This window comes from Pteronotus mesoamericanus, unplaced genomic scaffold, assembly GCF_021234165.1.
Source record: "Pteronotus mesoamericanus isolate MK-2021 breed Mesoamerican mustached bat unplaced genomic scaffold, CSHL_Meso_final contig_1, whole genome shotgun sequence".
NCBI lineage: Eukaryota > Metazoa > Chordata > Mammalia > Chiroptera > Mormoopidae > Pteronotus > Pteronotus mesoamericanus.
Genome location: NW_026554998.1, coordinates 3,916,449 through 3,943,440, shown reverse-complemented (window position 1 = coordinate 3,943,440; position 26,992 = coordinate 3,916,449). Strand labels below are relative to the sequence as shown.

The 26,992-nt window shown below is 65.0% G+C and overlaps 3 protein-coding genes across 4 annotated transcripts in view; 1 reads left to right on the top strand and 2 right to left on the bottom strand.

Moving 5' to 3' along the window:
• Nucleotides 1-13,646, bottom strand: part of MAD1L1 (mitotic arrest deficient 1 like 1) — a 186,015-nt gene extending 172,369 nt beyond the window's left edge. For both annotated transcript variants that reach the window (XM_054565423.1, XM_054565497.1), the window contains exons 1-8: nucleotides 13,631-13,646; nucleotides 11,388-11,548; nucleotides 8,125-8,265; nucleotides 5,880-6,059; nucleotides 3,465-3,589; nucleotides 2,616-2,697; nucleotides 1,133-1,263; nucleotides 891-1,005 (exon numbers count right to left, since the gene is read on the bottom strand). In XM_054565423.1, the coding sequence (XP_054421398.1) occupies nucleotides 891-1,005; nucleotides 1,133-1,263; nucleotides 2,616-2,697; nucleotides 3,465-3,589; nucleotides 5,880-6,059; nucleotides 8,125-8,265; nucleotides 11,388-11,537 (924 nt within the window). In that variant the 5' untranslated portion in view covers nucleotides 11,538-11,548; nucleotides 13,631-13,646. The remainder of the gene's footprint in view (nucleotides 1-890; nucleotides 1,006-1,132; nucleotides 1,264-2,615; nucleotides 2,698-3,464; nucleotides 3,590-5,879; nucleotides 6,060-8,124; nucleotides 8,266-11,387; nucleotides 11,549-13,630) is intronic.
• A 744-nt stretch (nucleotides 13,647-14,390) lies between these two features.
• On the bottom strand, nucleotides 14,391-18,350 carry MRM2 (mitochondrial rRNA methyltransferase 2). The gene is made up of 3 exons (XM_054573175.1): nucleotides 18,319-18,350; nucleotides 17,342-17,631; nucleotides 14,391-15,393 (listed from the first exon to the last, which is right to left on the bottom strand). Exons 1-3 carry the CDS (start codon nucleotides 18,324-18,326, stop codon nucleotides 14,951-14,953), a joined length of 741 nt encoding a protein of 246 aa, XP_054429150.1. The 5' UTR covers nucleotides 18,327-18,350; the 3' UTR covers nucleotides 14,391-14,950.
• Nucleotides 18,351-18,379: 29 nt separating this feature from the next.
• Nucleotides 18,380-24,515, top strand: NUDT1 (nudix hydrolase 1). The gene is made up of 3 exons (XM_054573044.1): nucleotides 18,380-18,674; nucleotides 23,918-24,063; nucleotides 24,242-24,515. Exons 1-3 carry the CDS (start codon nucleotides 18,523-18,525, stop codon nucleotides 24,412-24,414), a joined length of 471 nt encoding a protein of 156 aa, XP_054429019.1. The 5' UTR covers nucleotides 18,380-18,522; the 3' UTR covers nucleotides 24,415-24,515.
• The last annotated feature ends 2,477 nt before the right edge of the window (nucleotides 24,516-26,992 follow it).

The following is a 26,992-nucleotide window of genomic DNA, read 5'->3' as shown; positions in this document are numbered from 1 at the left end:
GGTGCAGCCCCAGGGGAGCCGTGCAGAGGGACGGAGGCCCTGGGCCAGGCACCTGAGTTTCCGTCTAAACTCCTGAGCACTGGGCCAGACAGAGAGGCTCTCTGAACCCGTCTCCCCTGCCCAGAGAAAAAGGAGGGCGCTTTGAGCCCTGACTTCCCACGGCCATCTCCACACTGTCCCCACCAAGCGCCGCCTGTGACCCCACCAGCAGACCCACGGAGAAGATGCTGAGCACGGCGTCCCTCAATCCTGGGCAGGCGCGCGCTGCTGCAGCTCCCCCGCGGCAACAAGGGTCCCTGCGGGACGCCGTCCCGGCCAGGTTCCCGGCTGCTGCCGGCGGCTAGGAGCAGCGGGCTTGCTGCCCCAGAGCCCCGTGCGCCAGCAGCCTGACCTCCCGGGCTTCCGGGCAGAAACCAAGGAAGCGGCAGGGCTGCGCTCCCAGGGGCTCTGAGGAAAGAATCGATCTCCTCGCCTTCCCCCGCTCCGAGTGCCGCCCACACGGCTCAGCCGAGGGTCCCTGCTCTCCTCCTCTGCACGGCCAGCCCCCAAGGCAGGCGCAGGCCCAGGCCCGCCCGCCGACGGGGCCCCGCCTCCCCCCGCCCCCACACACGTCAGTACGTGTGATCCCACGGGCACACCTGGACAACCGGGGGGTCAGCCTGCCCCAGGCCAGCTGGTGAGCATGCTCCATTCCCCTCTGCCACCTAGGAAAACAGGCACGACTCCGGGGCTCGGAACTCGGCTGTCTTTGGGGGCCAGGAGTCTGCCCGCCACAGCAGCACGGTGGCGTCCGTGTTCTGGGTGACAGGCTGGAGCCAGGATGGAACACACGGAGCCCTCGAGGCAGCCAAGGGTCCCTGCAGGGAGCGGCTCCCGGCTCAGGCCCTCACCTCCTTCTCCAGCTCCAGGCCAACCAAGTTCTCCTGCATCTTCTCCTGGCGGCTCAGCTTCCGCTGCAGCCCCTCCAGCTCCTCCCTGAGCAGCCCGTTGGTCTCGTGCGTCTCCCTGAGAGGGGTGGAGACAGAGCCCCTCCAACAGCCGCGTACCCTGGGCGGGAGTCCAAGGGCCCCAGGAGCGCCCGCCGCAGGAAGGCACGCCCGCGCCCCAACCCAGGGAGCTGTGCGCCCCTCACCGCAGGTAGGCGTTCTCCTCCTTCAGCTGCTTCAGCTCCCGCTCCGCCTTGGGCAGCCGCGCCAGCTCAGACTTCATGTTCTTCACGATCGCGGCGTCCTGCTCCTGCAGGAACAGCTTCTGCTCCAAGTCCTGGTGGAGGCCGGGGCAGACAGGGGAGGTCATGGACTCCACGCTGCCCCAGGTCCTCGGCGACCTCCGGGGCCCCGGTCCCCTCCTCGGGAAGCCTGCCCTGCCTGCCCCGGCTGGGCTTCTGTGCTGGGCCTCAGCACGCCCTTCCCGGGAGCACCCACGGCGAGGCGCAGGCCTGTGTCACGCTGCTGCGCTGCCCTCGGGGGCAGAGGCCTGGCCCGCTCTGGCCCCAGGGCATCCAGCAAAGGCCCCTGAACCAACAGATCAGTAACACATCCCACTCCTCCAGGGCAGGGTCTGCCTCTGTCGCTTTGGCGCACACACGTAACTGAGTCTTTTCTGTGGGGAGAACAGCCTTTTCCCTACAATCTCTAGGCCCCTCGGGACACGATGGAGACAGCTGGCATCCATCAGTGACAAGTCACAAAACAGGCTAAAAGCATGACACCAGGACCAAATAAGTCAATCCTTCAACACACACTGACAGGGCCCATCTCTGTACAAGGTCCTAGGTCACATAATGGGGACAGGGTGACAGAGAAGACAGATGAGGTCTCTGCAAGGAAGGGCCTGGAGTCTGGTGGGAGAGACGGGCACGGGGCAGCGCAGGCAAGTAAACCCTGCGAAGTGGGCCAAGGGCCGCAGACAGGAGGGGGGCCAGAAGAGGCACCGGGGCCATGCAAGGCAGTTGAGGGTGGGGGAGAAAGGCCGGGAGAGGGGCCGGTCAGCACCGCAGCCGCGGAGAGCAGCCTGCGAAAGGCCAGAGGCCAGAGGGAGCGAGGAGCCGAGGAACTGAGAGGGCGAGGCCGCGGAGAGGCAGGCAGACGGCCCGGGGCTGGGAGGCAGAGGCAGGTTGTAAGGCGGGCCTGGAGTGCGAACGTCACTCTCGAGGCCGCAGGCAGCCATCCCAGGGAGCTGGCGGCACCGTCTCCCTGGCAGGCCCCCCGGCGGAGCAGCCGCAGGGCCTGAATCAGAGCCAGGCCGCCCGCACGGCGGCCCACACACACCGGCTGCGCGGCCTCTCGAGCCGACCGCGTCACCATCAAGCTCACGCTCCTTGAACGGTCACACGGTCGCTTTCTTCTCTGCGTGTTTGCTGTGGGTCTCCATCCACTAGAAATGTGAGTGTCCTGGGAGGACGTGTCTCCTATCCGCGGTGGCTTCCCTAGCAGCTAGCACACGCCTAGCACACGAGGGGGTGATCAGCGTGAGTGGCACAGTGGGCACAGGCAGCACGTGTCCTCAAGGGCCCCTGAACACACCCTGCTCAGAAGCACCTACGGGCAGAAGGGCTGAGGCCGCCATTGTGATACCCACCCCACGCGGGCGGGCGACGAAACGGAGCAACTCACCTTGACCCTCTGCTCCCGGTCCACCCCGGCGTCGTGGCTGGCCTGGAGGTCCTGGATCTTCTGGTTAGCCTCCTGCCATTTCCTGTCCAAGGGGAACGTGGTCATACGCAGAATGCGGTGCCGGGGCGGGGGCCTGAGCAGTCCAGAGCAGATGCACGCACACGTGGCACCGTGCGCCCCCTCCAGGGACAGACCCAGATCCCAGACTCGAGCCTCTGCCAGCAGCGGAGTGAGTGACCGGGTGAGTGGGTGAGCCCAGGCCGCTGCCAGGCCCTCTGCCCTGCAGCTGCTTAATGGCAGCCTTGGCTGCTGGCCCCAGGACAGCCACAGCGAGGACCTGCTCCTGACCGCCCCCCACTCCTCCGAGTGGCCAGAACTCCCCCAGACGACGTCCGTGGGGACAAAGCCAGACTCCTCGGGAGGGCGTCAGTCCCCTGGCCTCGCCTCCATGAACTCTTTCACTCCGGGCCTTAGCTCAGGCCGCTACCCCCTGGGAATGTCCTCACCACCCAGCCCCCACCGGCCGCCGGATGCAGAGCCTGGCTCGACCGTCACACCTTCTCCGAAGCTCCCTCCACAAGTGCTCCCTCGTGCTGTTCTCAGGACATTTAAAATGCCACTCTGCCCTGACACGGTCCTGGCCTCAGAGCCCACGGGTGTGGAGGAAGCATGTGAAGGGCACCTGCAGAGCCTCGGGCCGCGGCCCACATGACCACAAGACACTCGGAGGCGGGCGCACACACCGCAGAGGGCGCCGGTGGGCCTAGGCCTCCCACACGGTGAGCGCCCAGCAGCCCCGCTCCGCACACACCCGCAGGCCGTGGGAAGGAAGGGCCCACGCTCGCTCACCTGCGCTGCAAGTCCAGCTGCTCCTGCAGCTCCTGCTTCTCGGACTCCAGGCCCTTCACCCGCATCTCCTGGTTCATCACACTCCACTGCAGCTCCGAGATCCGGCCCTTCAGCTCGCTGATGGTCTGAGGCAGAGCAGATGGACAGCCGCTGAGGCTGCTGGTGCGCAGACCCACGCGAGCCTCCCATACAGAGAAGGACGAAGGCCCACACAGGGGTCTGAAGGCAGGGACAGAGCCGTCCGCTTCTGCAGAGGTCATGACCCGACGCAACCCCCAAGCCAGCCGCAGAGCACCAGCCCACGCCCACGCCGCGCCTCTCATGAGCCAACAGGAGAGGCTGGGCCATGGTGGCAACGGTCTCGGAAGCACGGACCGCTGCCGACCAAGCCGGGCCCGGCCTCACGTCCCATGACAGCCCTGCCCGTGAAGGGCCACACGCCCCACAGCCAGTCACCTCAGACCCTGACGAGTGCCCGGCGAGCTCTGCACAGCCCCCTCCACACGGTGCTCTCGCCCCTCAGCCTAGCACTCCTTCCCTGGCCCGACACCATGGCACCACTCCGGCTAGGTGCTACAGACGCCACCTGCAAGCCACGGCCAGGTGCTCCCAAGAAGCCAGATGTGGGGGACTGGGGCCGTCCTCGGGCAATGCCACAGAAGTCACACAGAGTGGAGAGAAGCTGCCAGAATGCGGTAGAGAGAAGTGCTCCTGGGCGGAAAATGACCCGAAAGGCCAACTGAAGCCTGGGGAGCTGTCCCGGAGCACAGCCCGGCCCAGGGCGGCGAGGCCACTGAGCACACTGTACCCGCCAAGCGGCCTTCTGGCCGTGGCACTGCCCTTGCGGCTGTCCTGGGCACAGAGCCAGCCCGCTCAGAAGCGTCCTGTAAACTAACCCGTGGGGAAGCCGCCAGGTCAGCCCCGGGAGCCAGGCATCGACAGGAGGGACTGTAAGCCAGAGCAAGAAAACGGACCGGCAACATCTCGGCGCAGCGCGCAACGCCAGCAGCCCCAGGGCGCCTCCGCAGACAAGGAGCACACCACACCCCGTCGCCAGTCGAACCCAGGTCCCGTTTGATGGATCCACACCGCTGCCCACCCGCCCCCGCCCCCCGTCCTCCCGGGAGGCTGTCAGGGCCGGCGCAGGCCCGCATCCCCCACTCCACGGATCGGCACGGTTTGCTTTATTACAACCGAGATCACCAATCTGGGAACCAAACAGAATGGAGATACTAAAAATACACTTGCAGTGAACACATCCCTCGAGAAGCCTTCCTGGGCCCAGCAAACACACGGCACCAAGCACTGTGTAGGACGCCAGTCAGACAAGCGCTGTGGGGAAGCCAGGCTGCCCCACGAGGGGCCGCGCGCCGCGCGCACAGGAGCCAGCACGCGGCGGCAGGGAGGGGCGGGGGCGCGCAGCTCGGGGTGGGATATGGCTTCAGACTGAGTGACAAGGGGAGGTTTCTTCGAGGAGGCGAGAAGAGACGCTACCTTTGTGGACGTGCATCCTGGCTACACCGTTTCCCAGGCCGGGCCCTGCTCAGCATCCGCTTTGCAACCTCTGTGCTAAGGGTCTCCCCATCTTGCCCTTCACTGAACCGGGGACCTCACCCCTGCCTCCAGGACAGCAGCCCGGGGTGGGGTGCAGGCCAGCACGCCAAGCCCGGGAGGGGCCCCTCTCCAGCTAACGTCCCCATCGTAAGGCAGCCACAGGAACATCCTTAACTTGCTCCCCGGTGTTGCCCAGGCCTGCTCCCGAAGCCGCTGCGCAGACGGAACACCAAGGGCCAGCAGCCTCGCCTTCCCCCTTGCAGCACCTGCGCTCTCGAGCACACGGCAAAGGGGCCAACAATGGAGCCGGTGGGGACACCGCAGTGCGTCTATGCCCTGGTTTCCAAGTGCTCTCAGGTGCCAACGGAGCCCCATTAACAATCCAAGAAATGCAAACCCATAGACCACGATCTACATCTCCTGAGGAAAAACAAAACACAAGCAGTCCCAGAAAAGACCGCCACCCGTGACAGGCAAGGCCACAGCGGAACCAGAGTGCCCAACAGTGGCCGTCGGCACAGCTCAGCGGCCAGGAGCAAGAGCCCCCGAGACAGCGGCAACTGGGGCCCTTCGAACCCCACTCTGAGGAGTGACCCTGAATAAATTCAAGAAAAGCAAAAAAGCTGCACACACAAAGTTATCTGCTACATCTACATCGGTGTATCAGGGCGTGTGTGTAAAAAACTGAAGCATTTCAAAATGGCAAAAGTGATTGCACCAACCACTAAAAGCCATCATTACAAAGACTAAACAAGTGTTCGACAAGCTCACTGAAAAGCGTGGAACGGAAACCTAACGTCTGTGCTACGATGACAAGGCCACGGAAGAGAGGCGCGGAGGGACACACGGGACGGGACGCACCTCGCCGGCCGCAGCCAGGCCGGCCTCCTTCTCCCGCAGCCTCTGGCCGGCGGCCTCCAGGCTCTGCTCACACAGCCTGTTGCGCTCCAGCTGCTCCTTCATCTTCTCCTCTGCCTCCACCTCCCGCTCCTGCAGCTGCCGGATCCGCGCCAGGAGCTCCTGGTTCCGGTCCACCTCGCGCTGCCAAGAGAGGAGGGCCCGGTGAGCACCCTCGGGCCGGAGCCCAGGGAGCCCGCCGGCCGGCCCGCCCGCCACGGGGCCAGGATGCAGGCCAGCGGCACAGGCTCTCGCCCAGGGACCCTCCGGGCCACCAGGACGCATGACCTAGTGTCACCGGCCGATGCGGCCATCTGCGGGGAGATGCAGCGCGAAAACCCCAAGCTCAGACCCGGCCTCAGAAAGAAGCCTCCCAGCTCTGGCAACACCAGCGGCTTCCGTCTGACCGCACGCCCCAACCGGGTGAGGACGGGGGGCCTGCAGACAGGACCGCGGACCCAGGGCCCCTCCTGCCAAGAGGGCACCCTGTCTCCCATGAACCTGAAGGGCCGGCCGGTTCTTGGACCCCTGGGCAGCCTGGCCTGTGCGGGTGAGGAGGGCCCAGAACTAAGGCTGCTCACTCGGGTGACCCCGGGGTCGCAAAGACTGATGTGGCCACTGCGGTGGTCACTTCCAGCCCGAGGAGCAAAGGGACCTGGAAGTGGGAGCCAGAGTCCGGAGGGCCAAGGCGGACAATCCCGGTCCAGGGAGGCGGCACTGCCAACCTCTGACCTCCCGCAGAGAGCTGAGCCAGTGGGGGCCTGCGGCATGACGGCTACCACAGTGACCGCTAGGCAGGCTGAGCCACAGACGCTCCCCAAAGAGCACCCTGCACTCCCAGGGCTCCTTGCTGAGAGCGGGAGCGACCCCAGGGCCTCCCTCCAGGCCCCGAAGACACCCTGCAGCAAAGGCACCCGCCCGAGGCAGGCGCGAGGGCGCTCTGGCTGCACAGGGTCCGCTCCACGCCTCACCGGGCGGGACGCGGCACCTCCATAGGGGCTGCCAGCCGGGCCCGAGCACACGCGGGGCGGCCCGGGCAGGTCCTCAACACCAGCATCGCACCGTCTGACCGGCGTGTCCAAGCGGGAGGGCTGAGGCTCCCCCCTGCTGGCCCTCCCCACCCGCAGCCGAACTGCAGCCCTGAGACACTGCTGGCTCCGTGGCCCAGGGCCGCCTGCAGCCTGGTCCCTGGCGGGCAGGGCAAGCTCTGTCAGCCCTCCCCCATGGGGGTCCCCAGGAAAGACAGGTAGCGGCCTTGCAGCCACCCTCACTTGTTCGCCTGTCTTCTGAGCACCTTTTAGGTGCCACAGCCTGTACTGGACACTGGAGACCCAGGGCTGCCAGGACTCACAGGACACGTGACCCAGAGAAACGCCCACAGCCCCACGTCCCACCAGACCGGGGGTCCCCGCTGTGTGAGGGCCCCGGGCCACCTCCCTCGTCCTCACAGGGGCGCCCCCATGGGCCTCTCCCCGCTGCTCCCCGACGGCCCCCCACGGCGGCCCCCCCAGGGCACGGAGCCCCGCCGCACAGTGACCGGCACTTTGGCAGCGCCCTGGGCCACGTCTCCGGCCGCTGAGCCCGCATGACACGCCGCGGCCAGGAGCCTGCGTGCCGGGCGCAGGCGCACCCAGCTGGCAGCACAGCTCCGACGACCCAGCGCGGACGCGCGCCGTAAGGCGGTAACGGGGCCAGACACCCCCTCGGGGAAGCACAGGGCCAGGCGCTCCGCTGCACCTCAGAGCGTTTCCACGGCCCCCCCCGACCACGGGGAGCCCCGCTTAGTGCTATACGTCAAAGCCAGGGCAGCACGATGCAGGCCCAGGGCCTCCGGGCTGGACGGGCTGCACTCCCCAGACCACTGCGGGGCCAGGGCGACACAGAGCAGCCCCAAGAGCGGGCGCTTGCTCAGAGGCCCTGGAACCATCTGAGCATGGCCAGCCCGGACCCAGGACCCCGTGCGACCCGCTGACTTTCTAGGCCTGTCGCCTCATGCCACCTGGTACTTCTGCCAGAGCAGCAGCCAGTCCCTCCAGAAGGCGCGCTGCCTGCCAGCGCCTGGGCTACCACCTCACGGAGGCAGAGCCCAGCTGCTGCCTGGGGCCCCGGAAGGCGGGCCCCGACCGGCAGGCAGGGGCAGAGCACCCGCTCCCAGCCAGCACGGCTCCGGCTTCCCGGGGCCCCCAGGAGCCAGCCGGCCCGAACCCACCTCGTAGCTCCGGGCGCTGGTGCTGGCCGCTCGCTCCAGCTCCACGCGGGCCCGCTTGTGGCTCAGCTGCATCTGCATCTTCTCCCGCTCCACCTGGAGGATGTGCGACGCCGACCGGATCTGCTCTGCGCGCTCTTCCAGCTGACCGGGTCGCACCCAGAGGAAAAGGAGCTTCAGGAGCCTCGCCAGCCAGGCGGGCGGCTCATGCGACACTCACTCCCGGGACACCTGCCCCCAACCAGGCCCATCTCAGCCTTAAGAAGGAAGAAGGAAGAAGCTGGGCAATGGCAGTGGGGACACAGCAAGCACTGGGAAGGTGGCAAAGGACAAGAGGAAGGTAGGCTTTAAGATGACAGAGTGTGGGCTCCTTTTAAAAAGAGTGTCTGCTTTGAAAAAGGGTTCCCCGCTGCTGTCGTCCACGTCGCCACATCCAGCGGCAGGAACCCCCAGGGACACGAGCCGTCAGTCCTGCAGGTCAGAAAGCCAGGCGCACCTGGCTGGGCCCTCTGAACAGAGGCTCCCAGCTAAACACAACGCGGTCCACGGGGCTGTGTTCTCGCCGGGACCTCAGGACCCTTTCCCACCCTCACGCAGCTGCAGCGGGAGGCCCCGCTTCCTCGCTGGCTGCCAGCCGTGGGCTGCTGCCGCTCCTGAAGGCCACACACGCCCCGCCACACGGCCTCCCCAGCTCCAAGGCCAACCAGGGAGCATCTCTCCCGCGTGGACCCCTCTCCTGCTCTGCATCTCCGACCCCTCGGTCTCCTCTCTCGACCGACATCTGAAAGGCTCACCTAAGTCCTCTCCCTGTCTTAAGATTCACTGATTTAAGATCGCAATTACGTGCGCAGTGTCTCACTGCCACAACCCCTCGTTAGTGTTTAAGTGGGAGAGAGTGTGGCCCACCAGGATCCAGCTTAGAAGTCTGACTCCCACAGACAGCAGGCAAATAAAGGTGAGCTCAAGCCTTGAAGGGCCTCGGAAGACACACCAAACGGTTTCAAAGAACCACAGACTACGAGGGCCTCTTCTTCAGGTGGGCCAGCGCCTGACCGCTCCAGGAACGGCCTGCGGTCCAGTGCACAGCCCTCCTGGGCACTTAACGGACGAGCAGAGTCTCGGGACACACCCCAGGGACACAGTCTCAAGGGATTCGGGTGCACAATAAAGTTTGAGAGGCGCTGGGCCAGAGCAAGTGACTCTCACTTCAGCCAGGGACACCTGGCAACGTCCGGAGACACCACAGGCCATCACAAGAGAGGGCGGCAGTATGTTCGCTACAGGTGCCTAGTGGGCAGAGGCCAGGGGTGTTGCTGAACACCCTTCGGTGCACAGGGAAGTTCTGCAAATCAAAGAATTATCCATCCCGAACCGTCAACAGTACCAAGGGTGAGAAATACGGGCAGAGAAAAGGCATTTTCTCCACACACCCACTCCACATTCCTTGGAGGCCCAAGCCTCCGTTACCCCTCTGATATTTCCCCCACTGCACTCCCCACCTGCTGACACAAGGAGGCTCCTGACTCTGCCCTCCACCCAACACCTGGCCTTCCTGGTCTCACTCTGGGTCTGCAGGCAGGGCCAGCGTCTCCAGAGGACGCAGCACCTCGGCTCCAGCGTGCCGCCCCGCAGCGGCCAGGAGCCCCAGAGACACAGGATCCATGGCCGCATCTTCCCGGAACACTGACTGCGTTTGAAGGGAAATAACTGAAACACGATTTTTATATTTACACAAACGAATGTAGTAGAACAAACCACAAGCACCTTCAAAGGCAAACAGGAACCTTAATAAAAGGAGGAAGGAAGGGACCGGAGGGGAAGCAGCACTGCTCTCCGCCTCCAGGACCCCGGGCCTGCCGCTGGGGGAGGCGCAGGAGGGGGCACGTGCCACGGACCCGGCTGGCCTGCGAGAGGCAGGGCCCGCGGCAGGTGCTCCAGCTGCGCAACCCGCACCAGCTCACTCTGGCTCTGCCACTCCATCCCTGAGCCTTCAGCACCGGCTGAGAGACAATGGGGGACCGCCAAAATTCCAGAACCTTCAGCCCTGACAGACCAAAAGTGCCCAGGCATGCGCATCGGTGAAATTCTAACTTCTTTCAACCAGTGGGTGAGGATGACAAAAAATAAGTGCAATCTATTACCACCGTTATTTCATAAAAATGTGTTTAACACCAAAAACAAAAATAAAAACCCTTACTTTAAGATAAAGAACCAGCTTTGCCAAAAAAAGGCCATGGGCGACTGCACCCACCGGCAGTCACGCAGCAGCTCAGCCGCGCCGGGAGCGCGCGCACCGCCTCGCCGGGCTCGGGGCAGAGGGAGCCGCCCAAGGGCTCCGGCCGCACGCGCGGGCCCAGCGGTCAGCACAGAGCAGCAGGGGCCCAGGCGAGCCTGCAGACACACGGCCCCGCCCTAGGCGGGCCCAGTGACCCCTGCCCACCTCACGGCTGCGTCTACAGTGGGCACTGCCAACAACTTGGAACAAAGCAAGATAACTCTACGATCAGAGTAAAACCATGACAGTCACCCCAGGGCAGACGGAGGCCAGGACCTGACAACGGGCTCCCACGACACACCCGCCCCTCTACTCCCCGCCTGGCTCTCCCGCCAGGCGGGCCCAGAGCCTGCGTGCACCGCACGGCCTCCCCACGGTTCCACGGTGAAGGCGGCCAGAGCTGGCTGGACAGCCAGGGGCCACGCCCCCAGGCAGCCTGGGGTTTCCTCAGCCAGAGTGAACCAGCCCTGCGGTCCTATCGCCGGTGTTGTGGGCTCACTGACGGGAGCCCAGGAGGAGCACCAGAACCACTCTGCGGTGCTGACAAATCCGCTTGGAAGCCAGGACAGCCCAGGGCCAGGCCGGGGCTCCCAGCCGCCTTCCCCAGACCGTGAAGACCCCATCAAGAGGCCTGGAATACAGCCCGCCGGCCTCGGGGCTGAGGAAACACTGACTGCCTCGTCCAGACATCAGCCACCGGGCCCACGGCTCTGAGCCGAACGACCTGCAGCCCACCCAGCCACCCCACAGGCCAAGGGGTCTAACCAAGAGGTAAGTTCCCGGGGTGCCTCCGCAGCCCTGGAAGGAAACACCTAGATCTGAGGACCGGCTGGGTGTGGAGACTGAGCCGGCCCATCCAAGGGCAGGTGTCTCCACGCGAGAGACCCCGTCCCCAGCCCAGGGCGCTCGGCTGCACCGCGCGGACCCCGTGCAGGCCCCAGCTCCGGAGGGACACCCCCGCTCAGACACCCCTCCCCCGGCCGAGGCTCACCTGCATGCTCTGCTGGTACTGCAGCTGCAGAGCGCCTGGGGCAGAGGCCGACGCCGCCGGCCATGCCCCGCCCTCCACTCGCTGGGAAAGGAAGCTGTTCAGGGACCGCAGGGAGGACAGGACGGTGGTGTTCTCCCCCAGGTCTTCCATGGCCGCGCCTCCTAGAGGAAGACCAGACAGGGTCACTGCAGCCTTCCCACGCCGTCGCCGCTCTGCCGGCCGCCCCGCGGAGCCCTGCCACCCTCGGGGCCCTCGAAACACTCCAGGGCCCACAGCCACGTTCTTCGGGGTCGGCTGGGGGCCCAGACGGCTGATTTGCCGGAGAAGAGATGGAGGCAGAAACAGCCAGCAGGCCACCGCGCCGCTGACCGTCGGAGCGGCAGGGGTTCCGCAGTCAGTGGCATGCGTCCCCCAGGTGCCCGTGCCGAAAGCCCAGCCGCTGGGGACACGGGCCGCAAGGATGGCACTGACCACAGCGATGCTCATTCTTAAACTACGACATCAGTGAGTTCTGTTATTTTCAACCAAGTAAGTACCAAAAAGAAAGCTGTTTGACGTTTACGGGCATAGACTCCTTGAGCCTCAGTTTCCTCATCTGTAAACTGAGATCACGAAACACTTCACAGAGTGGTTGTGAAGGTCACAGGGTCCGTGCGAGGTCTTCAGGGGGCAGGTGGTACAACTGTTACCCAGCAGCCTGAAGACTCTCCTTGTGTCCTTTGACATGAGACATCGCAAGAGGTGACAGCGCCCTGACCAGTGTGGCTCAGCGGGTTGGGTGTTGCCTGTGAACCAAGGGTCACCTATTTGATCCCCGGTCAGGGAAGGTGCTTGGTTTGCAGGCCTGGTCCCCAGTTTGGGGCAAGTGGGATCCAGCTGATGGGCGTTCATCTCCCTCTCTTCTTCCCTTCCCCTCTCTCTAAAAATAAGTAAAACCTGTTATTTTTAAAGTGATGGCGCAGGCCTGGACCCCGGGTCTGCCTGGCCCTCCAGCTGCGGCCCTGTGGGGCTGAGCGGCAGAGCGCCCCAGGCAGTTAGTTACCAGCCAAGGACCCACAGGTGGGGGCCGTTTTCGCCTTAGGAAAAGTTGGCTCTAGCAGATTTCCCCCAAGTATCAGGTTGAAAACACCTCCCCCAAAATTAAAAAACCGAGAAAGTGAGGACCTCTACTTTCATTCTGAGGTCCCCACCTCACGAGCACCGTAGCAATGCGCGCGCGCGCGGAGCCCCGTCGACCACGGGCCGTCACTCCCTCCCCGCCCATCGCTCTCGGTGGACCACGGAGGGGAACGGAGAGCAGGACCGACACCGGGTGCGCGAGGCTCGCAGGCGCAGGCCCGGCCGGAGGCGGCAGCGCTAATCCCGCCGTCCGCCAGGCCAGACCCGGGCCACACCTGCCGCCCCAGGACGGGCAGCGCAGCCAGCCTGCCGTCTCCGAAGACGCGGTCCCCGCGAGAAGGGGCGCGGGCGACACACCAGGGCGCCCCCGACCCACGGCCGGAACGACGCCGCCCCGCTCGGCGTGCGCCGGCGGCAGCTCCGGCTCCGTCCGCTGCCTCCGGCGGCCAAGCCTCCCCGAGCCCCCGTGCGGGCGCCCGCGCACCGCCGTCCCACCGTGCCCCGCGGCCTTCTCCGCGCTCGCACCAGGTGCGAAACGCCCGGCCCCGGCGTCTGGCTACCCGCGGGTCGCCGCCCGCCCGGCCGCGGCGCGGAGCCGCAGCGACCCCTACGCCTCCCCCGGGGAAGCGCAGGTGGCGCGGCCCGGACGCCTCTTCCTACCGACAGCGCCGCCGCCGCCTCCCGAGGACCGGGCCGGGCAGAGCCTCCTCCGGGGTCCGCCGGCCTCGAGGACTCCGGCCGCGTGCGGCGGCTCCCTCTCGCGGAGGACGCCCTGAGGGCCCGCGGGGAGCGGCGAGCGCTGGGGCTCGGGCCGGCCCGGGCGCAGAAGGACGGCAAGGAGCCGGGGAAGGGGCGTGAGTGGGGACGGTAGAGGGGGCGCGGGGACTCGGGAGGCGGAGCGGGAGCGGAGGTGAGCGGGCGCCGAGGGGCCTCCGGGTCCGGGGCCGGAGGGGACGGAGGGGGCGGTGCCCAGACCGGCCTCAGCGGCAGCCCGGCCCCGGACCCCGGGCCGCCCGCCCGCCCTCCCCCGTCGCGTCCCAGCCCGCCAGTCCGCCAGTCCCCGGGCTCGGCTCGGCCCGGCTCTCCCCCACGGCCCCTGATCAGCTTCCCGGCCCTCCGCTCACCGGCCCAGTCAGTCAGCCCGCCGCCGCCGCCGTAGCCGCTCAGATCTCCCTCCTCTCTGCGCTCGTATCGCGAGACGAGCGTCTGAGTTCTCGCGAGACCCAGGAGGGGCTGGCGATTCAGCGCAGATCCGCGCGGGTCCCCGGATCCGCGGGCTCCCTGGTCTGCACGCCCCAGCACCCGTGAGACCGGGCACGGAACGCACGGGCGGCCCGCGCCGAATGGACCTCCGCGGGGCGACCGCCCCGCGCGTACTGAGTGGACTGGCGCCGCCTCACGTCTGCACGCTCGGCCGTTGCCCAAACCCTGCCGCTGCCGCCGCCGCAAGTGCCCTCCGTCCCCCACGGCCGCCGCGTGCGGCGGAGGGCAGTGCGCCCCCGCCCCCAAGGACAGCGCCGTGGTCTGCGCGGGCCCGGAAGGCAGCCTGTCGCGGCGGCGGGACGGCGGGGTCTCCGGACTTCGCCAGCGACTCCCACCGGAAAATGCGATGCAACGCCAAACCCCGTCCCGCAGGGAACTTCGGGTGCGGGCTAAGCGCTAGGGCCCCGAGGGAGACTCCCGGGTCCTCGGGATTCGGTCACCGCTGCCGTGGGTACACTTCTGGGGGCAAACGGCTTGGAAGAAACCAGTACGCTTTTCACAAAAACAAACTCCCAAGCACGGCAGTGCTTTCAGATAACACAGCCCACGCTGGGTCACAAGCGGCAGGGGGCGCCGGAGGAGCGAAAGGAAAGAGACGGACACCGCGTCGCTGCGCCCCGTGGCAACTTCCTTTATGGTCTAGGCAGCCCGGGCGTCCCGGCTGCGAGGACTTCCGGCAAAACCCTGGCACACCCACCCTGGGCATAAACTCTACCAAACCTCCTCCCTAACTGCACCGGGCATTCTCTCTGCTGGAGGAACGGGTGTCTTTCCCAATCATTCGCCAGACGGATGGGAATTAATTCCCAGCCTGTAATCTCGAATTTTTCTACATTGCAGGGCATGGCCAAAATTACAACCAGAAACCCGCGTGGCCCCTGGAGCAACGGAGGCACCCGCTGCTCTGTAACTGGCTACGTCTGCGAGATGAGCGCAGGCAGGGAGGCCAGCCAGCCTTGCCAGCTCCGCCTCAGTACATTTTTGTCTTTTCCTCCCATCTTTTCATCTTGTCTCTCTCTCTCCCGAAACTCCCTCTTCACAAATCATGTGATGGGCCGTTTTTCATCACAATCACTGAATAGTTTTGTCCTCTTTTTAATTAAAAAAAAAAACAAAAAAAAGTCCCCCACTTGTCCTGTGAGCACTTGCAATGAAAAGGACCAGCGAGGGCCGCAGGGAGCTCAGCCCTTGCGGGCGCCCTGTACCCCGCGATACTGCGTGGCCAGGAGGTACACCTCCGCGGAGTCCTTCCTGCTGGCTTCAGGCTTCAGGGTCCTCGTGCGCTGGAACTCCTCTGTCAGTCTCTTCTGCAGCCGATGGCTTTGACTTCCAGCCCAGGTCTTACACAGGAAGGCCCCCCCAGGGTGCAGGATGTCTGCAGCCATGTCCAGAAGGGACAAGCACAAGCCAATGAGCCTGTCGTGGTCCAGGCCCCGGATCCCTGTGGCGTTGGGTGCCATGTCACTCAGAATTACATCTGCTCTCCCACCAGGAAGCAGTTCTTGGATCCTCTGGAAGGTTTTTGGGTCAGTCACATCAGCAGGGCACAGAAAAGTTGCTCCCTCCAGGGCTGATATGTGGAGAAGATCTACCCCCAGCACAAAGCCAGCAGGACTGCCGGGATCTAAGGAAGATAAACAGTGAGAGTTACTTATTTACACCCTGATTCTTCCTGTAAATGTGCAACAAAGTAACAAAATAGAGTCGTCGTCCCCCCAACACCACTTTGTATACATCCTACAGGAACACCTGAGGCAGTGGTGGCTGTTCGTCTGGGGAAACTGCAGCCCACAGAGGCTAAGTGACTGTCCCGGAGACAAGGCAGACCTGGCGCCACGCCGCAGACTGTCATTTCACCCCACCCCGAGGCTGCTCTCCGTGAGGGCCCCTCTCTCTGAATGCTCCTCTGATCAATAGAAAATGATACACACCGAAGGGCCTCTGAGTTAAATCCGCAAGCGCCTTCCTCGGCTTCAGCCAAATTCTCTCATTAGAAACAAGCCAAGATGTGGGGGAGAATACAGGTGCAAAATAAGGTCCAAAACCGATCTCTTGCCTGTATCTGAGTGCCACCCGTTGGGAAGTAAAAAGACATTGTTTCATGTTACGTAAAACACCACCTTTTGCCCACACACTGCTGTCCCCAGCCTACCTCCCCTTCCCCTCGGGCTGCAAAGCTCCCCTCTTATGGGCCTTGGGGTCCCTTCCCTGTGCAACCTCCCTACTCTGAGTTCATTCTGCTGACACATGTCAAGGCTGATAAATTTAGGGCATTCACAGATTTGTGAATTTAGTCTGTTCAGCAAAAAGGCTGTTCCACAGAAGGAAGAATGGAAATGCGTTTTACTTCTATGTGAAGGTTAGACGTCTGAGGACTTTGCAGAGAACTTTGTTTCTTAAAGGCCAAGCTCTGCCTTTCCAACCCTGGACAGTGGGGTCCCTTACGCCTGGCTGTACGCGCTGTGCCCTTCCTTCAACACCCCACGTCACAACCTCGAGGAGTATCCACTAACAGCAGACGGCTTTGGGCGCAGCTGGGCGACGTCTGGGAGAACAAGGCAAGGGGAGCCCGGCCAGCCACCTGCTTCTCCTGGAGAGCCCTCGGGGGAGGGGAGCCACTGGAGGCAGGTCTCTGGGTCAGCTGGCGATGCCAGCGAATTTTCGGACCCCAATTCACTCACTGGTCAAGATGTACTCGAGCTAAAAACGTGCCCTGCTGTTCCCGAGCCCCTGCGGTGCCCCAGCCACACGGTGGGGCGGCTGAAGGTTCAGGCAGGCCCCGCGCTGCACTCTCTGAAAGTCACACCCTCCTCTGACCGTCCACCTTCTCATGAGGAAAAGGGGCCCCATTCTCAGGTGTTTTGGAGGGAACTTTGTGAACCGTCACAAGGGTCTTTATTAACGCCAGTGCATACAGGACCCTGAGGCTCTATGGCAGGAAATGCCGGTGGCGAGGACCCTCACCGCAGCGTGAGAATGATGCCCCAGCGGGGGGCAGAACCACCAGTACCTGCCCAAAAGGATGATGTCACTGTTTAAGTTGCATGGGTGCTGGTTTACCTATTAATCCGGGTAAATTCTTTATAAAAATTCAAAAAAAAAAAAGTCCTGACGGGTGTGGCTCAGGGGACTGAGCGCCGGCCAGCGAACCAAAAGGCCACTGGTTCCATTCCCAGTCAGGGCACAGGCCTGGGTTGCGGGCCAGGTCCCCAGCTGGGGGCCTGTGAGACGCAACAGATGGATTTCTCTCTCCCACATTGACGTTCCTCTTCCTTACCTTCTCCCTTCCTTCCCTTCTCTCTAGTTTTTTTAAAAAACCTAAAAATGTGAAAAAGGAGGGCCCCTGGGGCTGAGCCAGAGTTGAGAACCTGGAGCCCCGGCTGTGAAAGCGGAGCAGCCCCAGCAGAACCTCGAGGACATGGCGGGCTCCAGGGGACCAGGACCTAGAATCCTCCGCGGGTGCCGTCATGGGCACTAGGCGAAGAAAAGAGCTCAACCGCTCTGTGCCCCCAGTCCTCTGGCTCACGGCCTCTACAGATTCCCACCGGCCCTGCGCGTTGCAGGGACCCCACCTGCGCCTGCGGCGTTGACCCTCTGCACAGCCACCTGGCTCCACGCCCCAGGGGCCGCCCCGCAGTCTAACACCCGGAGGCCGGGCCGCAGGATCCGGTGCCTGGCATCCATCTCCAGAAGCTTGAAGGCGCTTCGACACCGATAACTCTCCACCTTCGCAGCCTTCACAAACGGGTCCTTCAACTGCCGTGTCAGCCACAGGTGCTCAGCGCCGGTACGAGCCTTGCAGTGACTCCCGACAGTGTGGAACCTGTGCCGCCGAAGGGACGCGCCCACCAGCTTCCAGGACCTGATCGGGAAAAGGGAGCAGGCGGGCTGGCGTCACGCCCCGGAAGTCCTGCGCTGGGAGGGGCCCTCGGGGCGACGCGCGTTTCTAGGGGCCCTGCGCGGAGGCCCGCGAAGGGAGGCAGCTTGACAAAGCCAGGAGGCCAGGAGGCAGGTGTATGGACTAAGCTGTGACCCCCAAAATTCATACTGAAGTGGTCCTGGGCTCCAGAACCCATCCCAAGGGCCGGGGGAGGGATGGAGACTGGAGTCACACCATCCCATCCCCTGATCGGGGCAGCTGCCCTCCTCCGCCCCCCCCCGCCCCGTCCCACACCCGGGTTCAGCCCCTTCAGCCTCTCCTCTCAGCTCTACTCCACAACCTTCGGGCCTGCGGGCTTCGCCTCCACCTGCAGGGCCGCCCACCTGCCCCCTCCTGTTCCTAAGCCCTGCCCAGCTCCTTGCCCGCCCCTCGCTCCTCGGGGCCTTGCCGACGGTGTGCTCCGAGGTCGCAGGCCTCCCTCGCTCACCCCGACGGGCGGACAAGTCCGCGCTAGGGCTAGGGGCGGATCTACGTCCCTTCGGACCGGGACGCCTGCGTGGACCCCGGCCCCTCCCGCCTCCCGCGCGCACGCAGCAGGCGCTCCGTAAGTGCCGTGGAGCGCACGACCGTGCGCGCGCCACCGCCCCCCCGCGTCCGGGCGCCGCTCACCCCGCCATGGGCGCTGACCAGCTCGCGCCGCCGGAAGTGCCGGCCCGGCTTCCGGCCCGAGGCCACGCCCCCCGGCAGCGGCGTGCAGGCTCCGAGAGCGCGGGAAGCACGGGCCCGCCGCGGGGCGCCGGCTTCCGGCCACCCCCTTCCGCGCCCGAGTGCCGCTGTCGCTCCCCCTCCCTTCCTCCTAGAATCGAGGGCTCCATGGGCGTCTCCCGGCTGTACACCCTGGTGCTAGTGGTGCAGCCCCAGCGAGTCCTCCTGGGCATGAAGAAGCGGGGCTTCGGAGCCGGCCGGTGGAACGGCTTTGGCGGCAAAGTTGAAGAAGGAGAGACCGTCGAGGACGGGGCCAAGAGGTGAGGAGGGACGAGCCTGACCACGGACCAGCTCTCGCGGGACCAGCTCTCGCGGGGCAAGGGTTCCAGCGGCAGAGCCGGACCCCTGGTTTCACCCCTTTGAGTCCTGGGCCCGGAAGCAGGTGCCTAACCCTTGAGCCTGAGTTCTTCACCTCCGAAGTAGAACTGACAGCAGCGCCCACCGCGTCGGCGCTTAGTTGGGATGGGGCAGGTGAAGGGCTTGGCAGTGCCGCGGGCTGAGTGCTCAAGGCGGGTTTTCAGGGCGCGTTTGGGAAGCTGCTGTGTTCGCCGCTCGGGTGAAAAGTCCTGGCTTCCTCTTTCTAGCGAGGACTGGTCAGTCCTCCCACCTCTGTCCCCAGGACACCCCAGGCTGCCACCCTCCCCGCTGCACCTCCTGGCTGACCCGGCTAACTCCCCATCAGCCCTCACATCTAAGCAGGCGCCGGCCCCGCCCCCCCGCGCCGGTAAATCTCATCCTGTGCGTTTCCTTCACAGCACCCTCATTTCCAGTCCTTTAGTCCGTCCTTTCCCATCCGTCCTCCCCCCATGCACCCCATCCCAAGCAGCGCTCTGTGAGGCTGGGACTCAGACACTTCCTAAGTCAAGTTTGAGTTGAAGTACAGTGTGTGGATGGGAAAGTGCAGTTCCTCATCAGGGGTGTTTAGACACTAGACGCCCCCAAAGGCAGCTATGCACCCTGCCTTCTGTCACAGTGGGTGACTTGGGCTTGTCCGAAAACACCTTGTAAGTAGGACATGCCTTTGTGTCTGGGCCCCTCCCAGCGTTCCGTCCACGCAGAGCGATGGTCCGCCGCCTCGCTGCTGTGCTGAGTTCCAGCTACGAACGCCCTGCAGCGGCTGCTTCCAGTGGCGAGCACCTGGTGCGTTCCAGCTTGGGCTTGTGGACAGTTCTGCTAGGCCTGCCCGGCGCGGGGGCCGTGCACACCCTTTCCTGGCGTGCATTCCCCAGGAGGAGCATCAGAGTTGGTCCGGCGCGGCAGAGACTGTCCGCCGCCCTGGGAGGCCGGACTCCCTAGAGCGCCCCAGCCCTGAGTCCCGCTTCTGAGTCCTCTGCGGCACTGGCCGTTCTACACCCCTGCCCGTTCGGCCGCTGCAGGAGGGCGCTGATGCCTCACTGAGGTTTGCATTGTTTGCCCAAGTGACTGACAAAGCTTAGCGCCTGCTCAGTGTGGGTAGACCCCCTTGGACACCTGTGTGTGTGTGTGAGAGAGAGACACGTGTCTGCTCACATCTTTCGCTCGTTTTTTAAACTGGCTTGCCCATCTTTTATTTGTAGTTCTGTAAGGGACATAGCGAAATGTACACAGATCTGCGTGGCATCTCCAACCGTGACGGTGGGCAGTGTGTCGCTGCGGTCCAGTGAGTTCTGCAACTCGTAGTTTGACGTTGTCATTAGGCACGTGCACGTGAGGGGTGGCGTCTGGAGAACCGACCCCCTCCCGTTCGGGAAGCCCCTCTGCACCCCATCGCTCTCCCTGCTTTGGAAGCAGTTCTGAGCACAGCTCCGCCCACTGCCCTGGCATCCGGGGCAGGGGACTTGCTCCCCCATTCACTTTTAATTGGCATGTCTCACTCTTTATACCGTCTAGTCTTTACACTTTTCATCTTTATCTGGAACGTGTTCCTGGTAGGCAACACACAGCGGGCCCCCATGCCGACCTCTGCCCGCGCTCCCTTCTCCGCTGTGCCTTCTGCTCTCCTCTGCCTCCCGGGGCTTTAGGGGAGCGTTTCCCAGGAAGCAGCTTCTCTCCTTGGTCAGCATCTCCACTGCTCTTCATTTCCACCTGTTCCAGTGGCGGCCCGAGTCTGATTCGCTGGCCCCCGATCCCGGCCCACCTGTGGAAGACGCGCGCCCTGCAGGTGTCGGGGCTGCCTCGCACCTGCGGCCCCACCCCTCCCCGGCCCCACTTGCCTCACACATACGTCACAGTGGCACAGAAATACACACACGGGATACATGCATGAGCGGATGCGTCCCTGCTGTCATTTCAAACACACTTTTTTTTATCTGTGAGATGAATTAGAATGAGAAAAATAAAATATCTTGCCTCAACGTATTCTCCTTCGATGCTCACCCTTCACGTAGATCTAAGTTCCTGAGCTGTCGCTTCCCTCCTTTGAAGACCTGTCAGCGTTTCTTACCGGGCGGGCCACGGAGCCCTGGATTTCTGTCTGAGAACCAGACCTTCCTGTCTGTCTGCACCTCTCCTTCCCTTTTGAAGGACTGTTTGACGGGGGACAGAATTCGGGGATGGTGGGTGTTTTCTTGCAGCACTTATTCCACTCTCAATTCCTACCCACATGGTGGCTGAGGGAAAGACAAGGATAACTCTTATCTTTGCGCATTTGTTGACCGTTAAGGCTATAAACAGGTCTGGTTTTCTGTACGGCTGGCGCTTCGGGCGCCTGGGGTTGGGCTTCTCTCCACATTGGCTGTGCAGCTGCCACAGCATGGCTCACTGTAGGACCACGTGTCCCCGCTACCGGTGTCACCTGTGTCGCACACGGTCCCGCGACGGATGGGGCAGCCAGGACGCCGTTCCTCTCCCGCTCGTCCAGTGCCTGCGTTACGGGGCTGGATGGACAAATGAGTCAGCTCGGCACAGCTGACCGGACGCTGCACTGGGCCTCCACAGTCACTGGGCCACCAGTGGCCCCGACTGGCAGCCCCGGGGCCGTGCCCTCACTCCTCTCCTCTGTCCTGACCCGGCCGCGGGGCACACACCCTGCAGGCTCACAGCGGTGTGGTGATGGTCTCACGCACGCTCTCAGGCCCACGATGCTCTGCACTGTGGGGCCTCCTCCAGCAGGGGGCGCTGTGGACAATGCTCCCCTTTGGACAGGCATCCACGGGGCGTCCCTGCCCTGCAGGCAGCGGGCTGCCCCTGGAAACACTATCCCCGGTGGCCGCGGGCTTTAGTGGCTTCCACGCTCAGAGGCGGTGAGCCAGAGGGCCAGGCCGCGCTGCGACTGAGGTCAGAAAGTCGGCATCCAGGGCCCCACACTGTCCCCGATTGGGACCAGTCAGTTGCGGGGACCCCGTGCCACCATGCCGGCTCCAGGGCCACAGGTCAGCGCTGAGGAGTCCTTCCCAAGATGCCGCTCCTCCCCTGAGGGCCCTGGGGCACCAGCCTCGAGTGTGGGGTGGCGGTGGGGCTAAGGGTCAGGACGCCTCGGAGGAAGGACCGTTACGCCCCTGCCCTGTGGGGGGGAGGGGCAGGCCCGATGGTGCATCTGGTACAGGTGCGGAGCAGGCTGGCCGCCCCGGCCCCGGCGGCCTCAGCAGTGAGGCTGGCGCCGCTTTATCTGCCAAGCAGCCCTTCTGGGTCCCAAAGCAGCGGCATCTCCAGAGCCTCCCTCACCCGTGCACTTGGGCTGGCGTGTAGGAGTCCCTTCCAGAATGTATCCAACATTCGGGGTGGGGGGGGCACCTGAACTCCAAAGAGGACGTGTTCTCTTGGTGGCCAGAGCCCCTCGGAAAGGCCATTTGGACTGTCGGAGGGCGGGCGTGCCCACCTTTCTGGCCCGCGTCCCTCGCGCCCCCCGAGGTGGTGGGGATGCAGAGCGCCACGCTCAGAGCCGGCAGGCGGCGCCGGCAGAGGCGCGGCTGCGGCAGGTCCAGGCTGCGGGGGCGGGGCCGCCCCGTCCCCACCGCAGCTGCTCGGCTCTGCGTTCTCCACCCGCCCTCGGGGCACAGCGTCGCGGGCACGACCGGGCACGACCGGGCACAGTGCGAACGGCGTCGTCCCGCCTGCAGCGCCCGCCGCCGAGGGTTAGATGCTTCATGCACGGCCATGGGCTCGGGAGAAAGACACCAAAATCAGCCAACACTCTGACCCAGGGCACAAAGTGTTTCACACGCAGACCTGCCGGCCTGCTGCCGGAGGGGCGGGCAGGGCCGGCGGGCTCTCCTTCCTTTAACTGGGGAGTCCTCTGTGCCCCACGTGAAACCACGTTCGGGCTTCTCAGGTGAAGCCTAATTTTCACTAACCGTCTCAGCGAGTGCAGCCCAGCTCAAGCAGCCACAGGTGGAAGTTGTTCCAGCCCTCGGGGAAGGGCACGGTGGATCCACCGAAATGAGGCCATTTCAACCCAATGTGCATGTTTTAAAAGAACAAAGTGTTTTCTCTGACTCCCTGCTGCGGCACACAGAGTAACTGTATCACAGTCTTAAGCCCGTGAAGATAAAGCTAAAAAAAACTACATACAGCTATAAATGGGCAGGCAGAGTTAGAACGTTTTTATAGAAACAAACAAATATAGGGCAGCGGGGAAGTGAGAGTCTCTGAACAGAGAGGCGCAGGCTTCGAGCCCCCGGGGGGCAGCGGCCTTGGTCCCCAGAGGCCCCCGCCTGGACCTCCGGGAAGGCAGGGCGACCTGGCGACCGAGCAAGCCGAGGCTGCGTGTTGTCCTGGAGCCGCAGGCGAGGCGCCCGGGGGCTCCGCGGTGCGCGAGGGCGCAGCGGCCGTGTCCGCAGCGGCTCTGCAGGGCTGTCCACAGGAGAAACACCCGAGGGCGAGGGCTGGAGCGCGGCGGCGGCCGGGCTCCTTCTGGGCGAGGAGGCCCCACGTGTGACGGGCACCATTTTTAAGTCTGCGTCGGCACCGCCATGGGTGGGGCATCGGGGCTGTGCTGGTGGAGACGGACGCTTACCCCCTCCCCGCGCAGGGGCTCTGAGAACGGGGCGGGGGGGCCTCCCCGGTTGGGACAACGGCTGCCACAGCGGGAGCCTGCGGCACGGCTTTGGGCTCTCAGCGCAGGGGGAGGAAGGATGACCCCTCTTGCCCAAGGGCTCCAGTTCCGGGCCCGGGGTCTTGCAGCCTGCAGCTGGTGGGGCCAGTGCGGGGAGCAGGAGCTGTGGGCGGCTGGGGGTTTCCCAGTTCTACCAACCTCCTCCCATGAGCAGCCAAGCAGCGGAGCCCAGCCGGGCCTGGGCTGCCACGGGGTCCCGGGCTGTGCGGACCGGTGAGTCCTGCGCACCCAGGCCAGCGCCGTCACAGCCCTGACCCCTCCCCAGGACCTCGGGCCCAGCCAGTTCTGGAAGGTCTGGGTCATGCAAAGCCCTGCTGGGTGGGGAGCCCTCCTGCGGCCCAGCCCCCGCCGTGTGCGCCGTGCACGCAGCGGTCCGGAGGGCTCGCTCCTCGCCGCCGCCCCACCCCCGCAGCGCCGTGCCTGGCTCGGCAGCCCGGCCCGCGCTTCAGACGTGGCCCGCTTCGCCCGCAGGGAGCTGCAGGAGGAGTGCGGCGTGACCGCGGACACGCTGCACAAGGCGGGCCGCATCGTGTTTGAATTCGAGGGCAAGCCCGAGCTGATGGAGGTGCACATCTTCCGTGCGGACTGCGTCCAGGGGACCCCCGCGGAGAGCGATGGTGAGTGGAGGGCAGCCCGCAGCCCCGCCCCGCCCCTGGCTGGGGAGTGCGCACCACGCCCGCTTCCTGCTCCGGCCGCCGTGAGGAAGGCTCCGTCAAAGCCCCTCCCGCCGCGGTGGGTGCCCCAGCAAAGATCAGTTCAGATCTGGGCTCACAGGCATTTCTCCCCCCACTACAGAGATGCGGCCTCAGTGGTTCCCGCTGGACTGCATCCCCTTCTCTGACATGTGGCCAGATGACAGCTACTGGTTTCCCCTCCTGCTTCAGAAGAAGAAATTCCACGGGTACTTCAAGTTCCAGGGCCAGGACACCATCCTGGACTACAAGCTGCACGAGGTGGCCGACGTGTAGGGGCAGACCCCTGCCCACGCTGTGTGCTGGGCCCTGGGCCGCGCCGCACCTGGGGTTTGGAATGTGATTGGAGAAGGAAAATGTAATAAACGTCTTGCTTTTTCAACGTTCCTCACCAGGCGCCTCTACAGCCAGCCCCGGCCTGTCCTCAGGAAGTCGCCAGAAGTGCTGGGCTGTAGCCTGCACCGCTGGGCACAGGCCTACAGGGAGAGGGAACAGCTCCTGTGCGCCCAGGTGGCTGCTGGGGGGAGGGAGGGCACTGAATGTGGTCAGAGCCACGGGCTCCTATGAGGGTCACGGGTGCATGGCAGGTATGTCCTTGCCACCCTGTGGTTCTGTATTTATACCAGGGGACATGGGGGCAGAGCCAGGGGTCCAAGGCCAAAGGTCCCGCCCACCCACTGCAGACAGGCTGCCCTCTGCCCGAGGGCAGGGCCTTTCTCCTGGTTGCCGACCAGGAAGGAGGCACCGCTCACTTCCACCAAGAACTCACAACTCTCCCAACTTTTATAAATACGTTTAATAACATTTGTTCATGATAGCTGACTGATGAAAATCTTGGAATGTGGACCACTTGTAAACAGTTCCAGCTCCCGGGGTGAGGGGTTCACAGATTCGGGCAGCCAGCGGGTAAAGTGCTTCACGCGTGACGCTGACTCAGGCACAGGAAGAGGAAGGGCCTCGGGCACCAAGGCGCAGATGGCGGTCGCGGGGCCCCACACCCCGCCAGGCTCTGCGCCGTGTGCCCCACAGTGGCGAGTGTCTTTGGTAGCTGCTGAGGGCCGGGCAAAGGTGGTGGCACTGCCGGCACTCTGGCCTCCGGAAGCAGGCGTGGTGACCCCTCTGAAGCGGGAAGGCTGCCGTCCGGGGCCCTACCACTGCTGGGGGCGAGGCCATGGTGGCACGCTGGCTTCCCGGGGCTGAGAAGGGCAGCTCTGGGGGGGCCAGTGTGCAGCCTGCTACCCCGCACCAGCGACCTGCATGAGCAGTGCCTCAGCCTGTCCTGGGAGATGCCCCTTGTCACCCCTTGTCCCCCGCCACCCACAACAGGCCCCAGGCAGGCGAGCAGCAGCTGCCACCGAGGGACAGGCCAGGAGCGGCCTGGCCGCAGGACGGCTCAAGCATGCGCAGTGCCAGGAGGGCCGGCCCTGCGCGCGGCAGTATGCTCAGTGCCGCCGGGGGTCTGATGCCCAGGAGGGAGGACAAGAGGCAGCGCTGGCCTCCACCCGCCGGGCACTGGGAGATGCTGCCGGGCGCCTCAGCCCGGGAAGGCACATGTCGGCCACGGCAGGGCCTCGGGCTGGGGAGGCACAGCGGCCTCCCCACACCCCGCGGCTGCCTCTGCACAGACCGAACGCAGCGCAGGTGCGCCCAGGGGACGCTTCCCTGGGGAGTGACATGCGTCGCCCTGCCTGCAGGGGTAGCCATGCCAGCACCCACCGTGGCTCAGGGTCCTGCGCGACCCACGTGCGTAAGTCAGACGATCCCAGGCGGGGGCGGGGGGGGGGACAGCCAGGGCTGCCAGGCGGCCTGGAAGGCAGGCCCTGAGGCCCCCCCGGCACAGCCAGAGCCTCCCCCAGCACCTGTCCCACAAGGGCCCCAACGGCTCCCCGTCCACACACCCAGGGCAGGACGCAACCTGCACCCGCCCCCTCGGCCCTGGGAGCAGGTGGCTGGGTCAGCAAGTGCTGAAGTCCAGAAGGAGGGTCCGAGTGGCCCGAACCAGGAGGGCCGTTGAAACGTTCCCCATAGCAGCAGGCAGCTCGTGGGCCCACAGCCCTCCCCCACTCTGCCCTCGCAGCCTCGGGCACCCACCCGACGACACAGAGCAGCTCCTGCCCCAGACAGACGGCACCAGACCTTGCCTTCCACACCTCAGACCACGGCACACAACGCGCCGCAGAGCAGTGTGCACACATGCATGTGTGTAGGGAGGGACGGGGCGCTGCCCCAGGCCAGTCTCAGGCCAGTACCCTTCACTGGACCTTGTCCCCCACAAGTGAGCCGTCTGAGCCCCCAGCCGCCACCCTCAGCGCCGCCTCCCCCTCTGGCTCCTGCTGCAGCTCAGGCGCCATCACCCGGCCGCACCACCCCCGCCCAGAACTGCCTGCCGGCCTCTGCCGCCCGGCTGCCTTCTTGCTGGCCCGAGCCCTGTCCAGCGCGGCACGCCCACCGCAGGGGCCGCCCTGCCCTCCGCACGGTTCCAGCGCCTTCTCCCCACTCGGCCGACGCGCAGCCCCCCCCAGCACGCGGCGTCCCCGGCAGGCCCCCAGGCACCGTCTGCGGGAGAGCCGCCCTTGCCGCCCTGCCCTCTGGTTGTCTGGAGGCCACTCCAGGGCATGTTTCCCCAACCAACAGGCCACAGCGCCAGGGTCAGGGGCAACAGGCAGACCCCAGGTGGCCTCAGCTTCGAGGGACGCTCAGAGACCCGGGTCACATCCCCGGCCCAGCTCCCGCGGGGGGGTGGGGGTGGGGAGCTGCGGCACCCGGACCCCACCCCCCGGCTCTGCTGCCAGCTCTTCTGCTCCAGGGGCAGCGGCCAGTGCGACACGGGGAACAGCCGCCACCTGAAGGGAAT

Excerpts from the sequence above, each read along its gene's own strand:
- MRM2 (XM_054573175.1), bottom strand. Across the intron at positions 15,394-17,341 it reads GGTCAACGCCGCAGGCGCAG|ATCCCGGCAGTCCTGCTGGC; the intron begins GTGGGGTCCCTG and ends TATCTTCCTTAG.
- NUDT1 (XM_054573044.1), top strand. The coding sequence starts at position 18,523 with ATGGGCGTCTCCCGGCTGTACACCCTGGTGCTAGTGGTGCAGCCCCAG. Across the intron at positions 18,675-23,917 it reads GTCGAGGACGGGGCCAAGAG|GGAGCTGCAGGAGGAGTGCG; the intron begins GTGAGGAGGGAC and ends CTTCGCCCGCAG. Across the intron at positions 24,064-24,241 it reads GACCCCCGCGGAGAGCGATG|AGATGCGGCCTCAGTGGTTC; the intron begins GTGAGTGGAGGG and ends CCCCCACTACAG.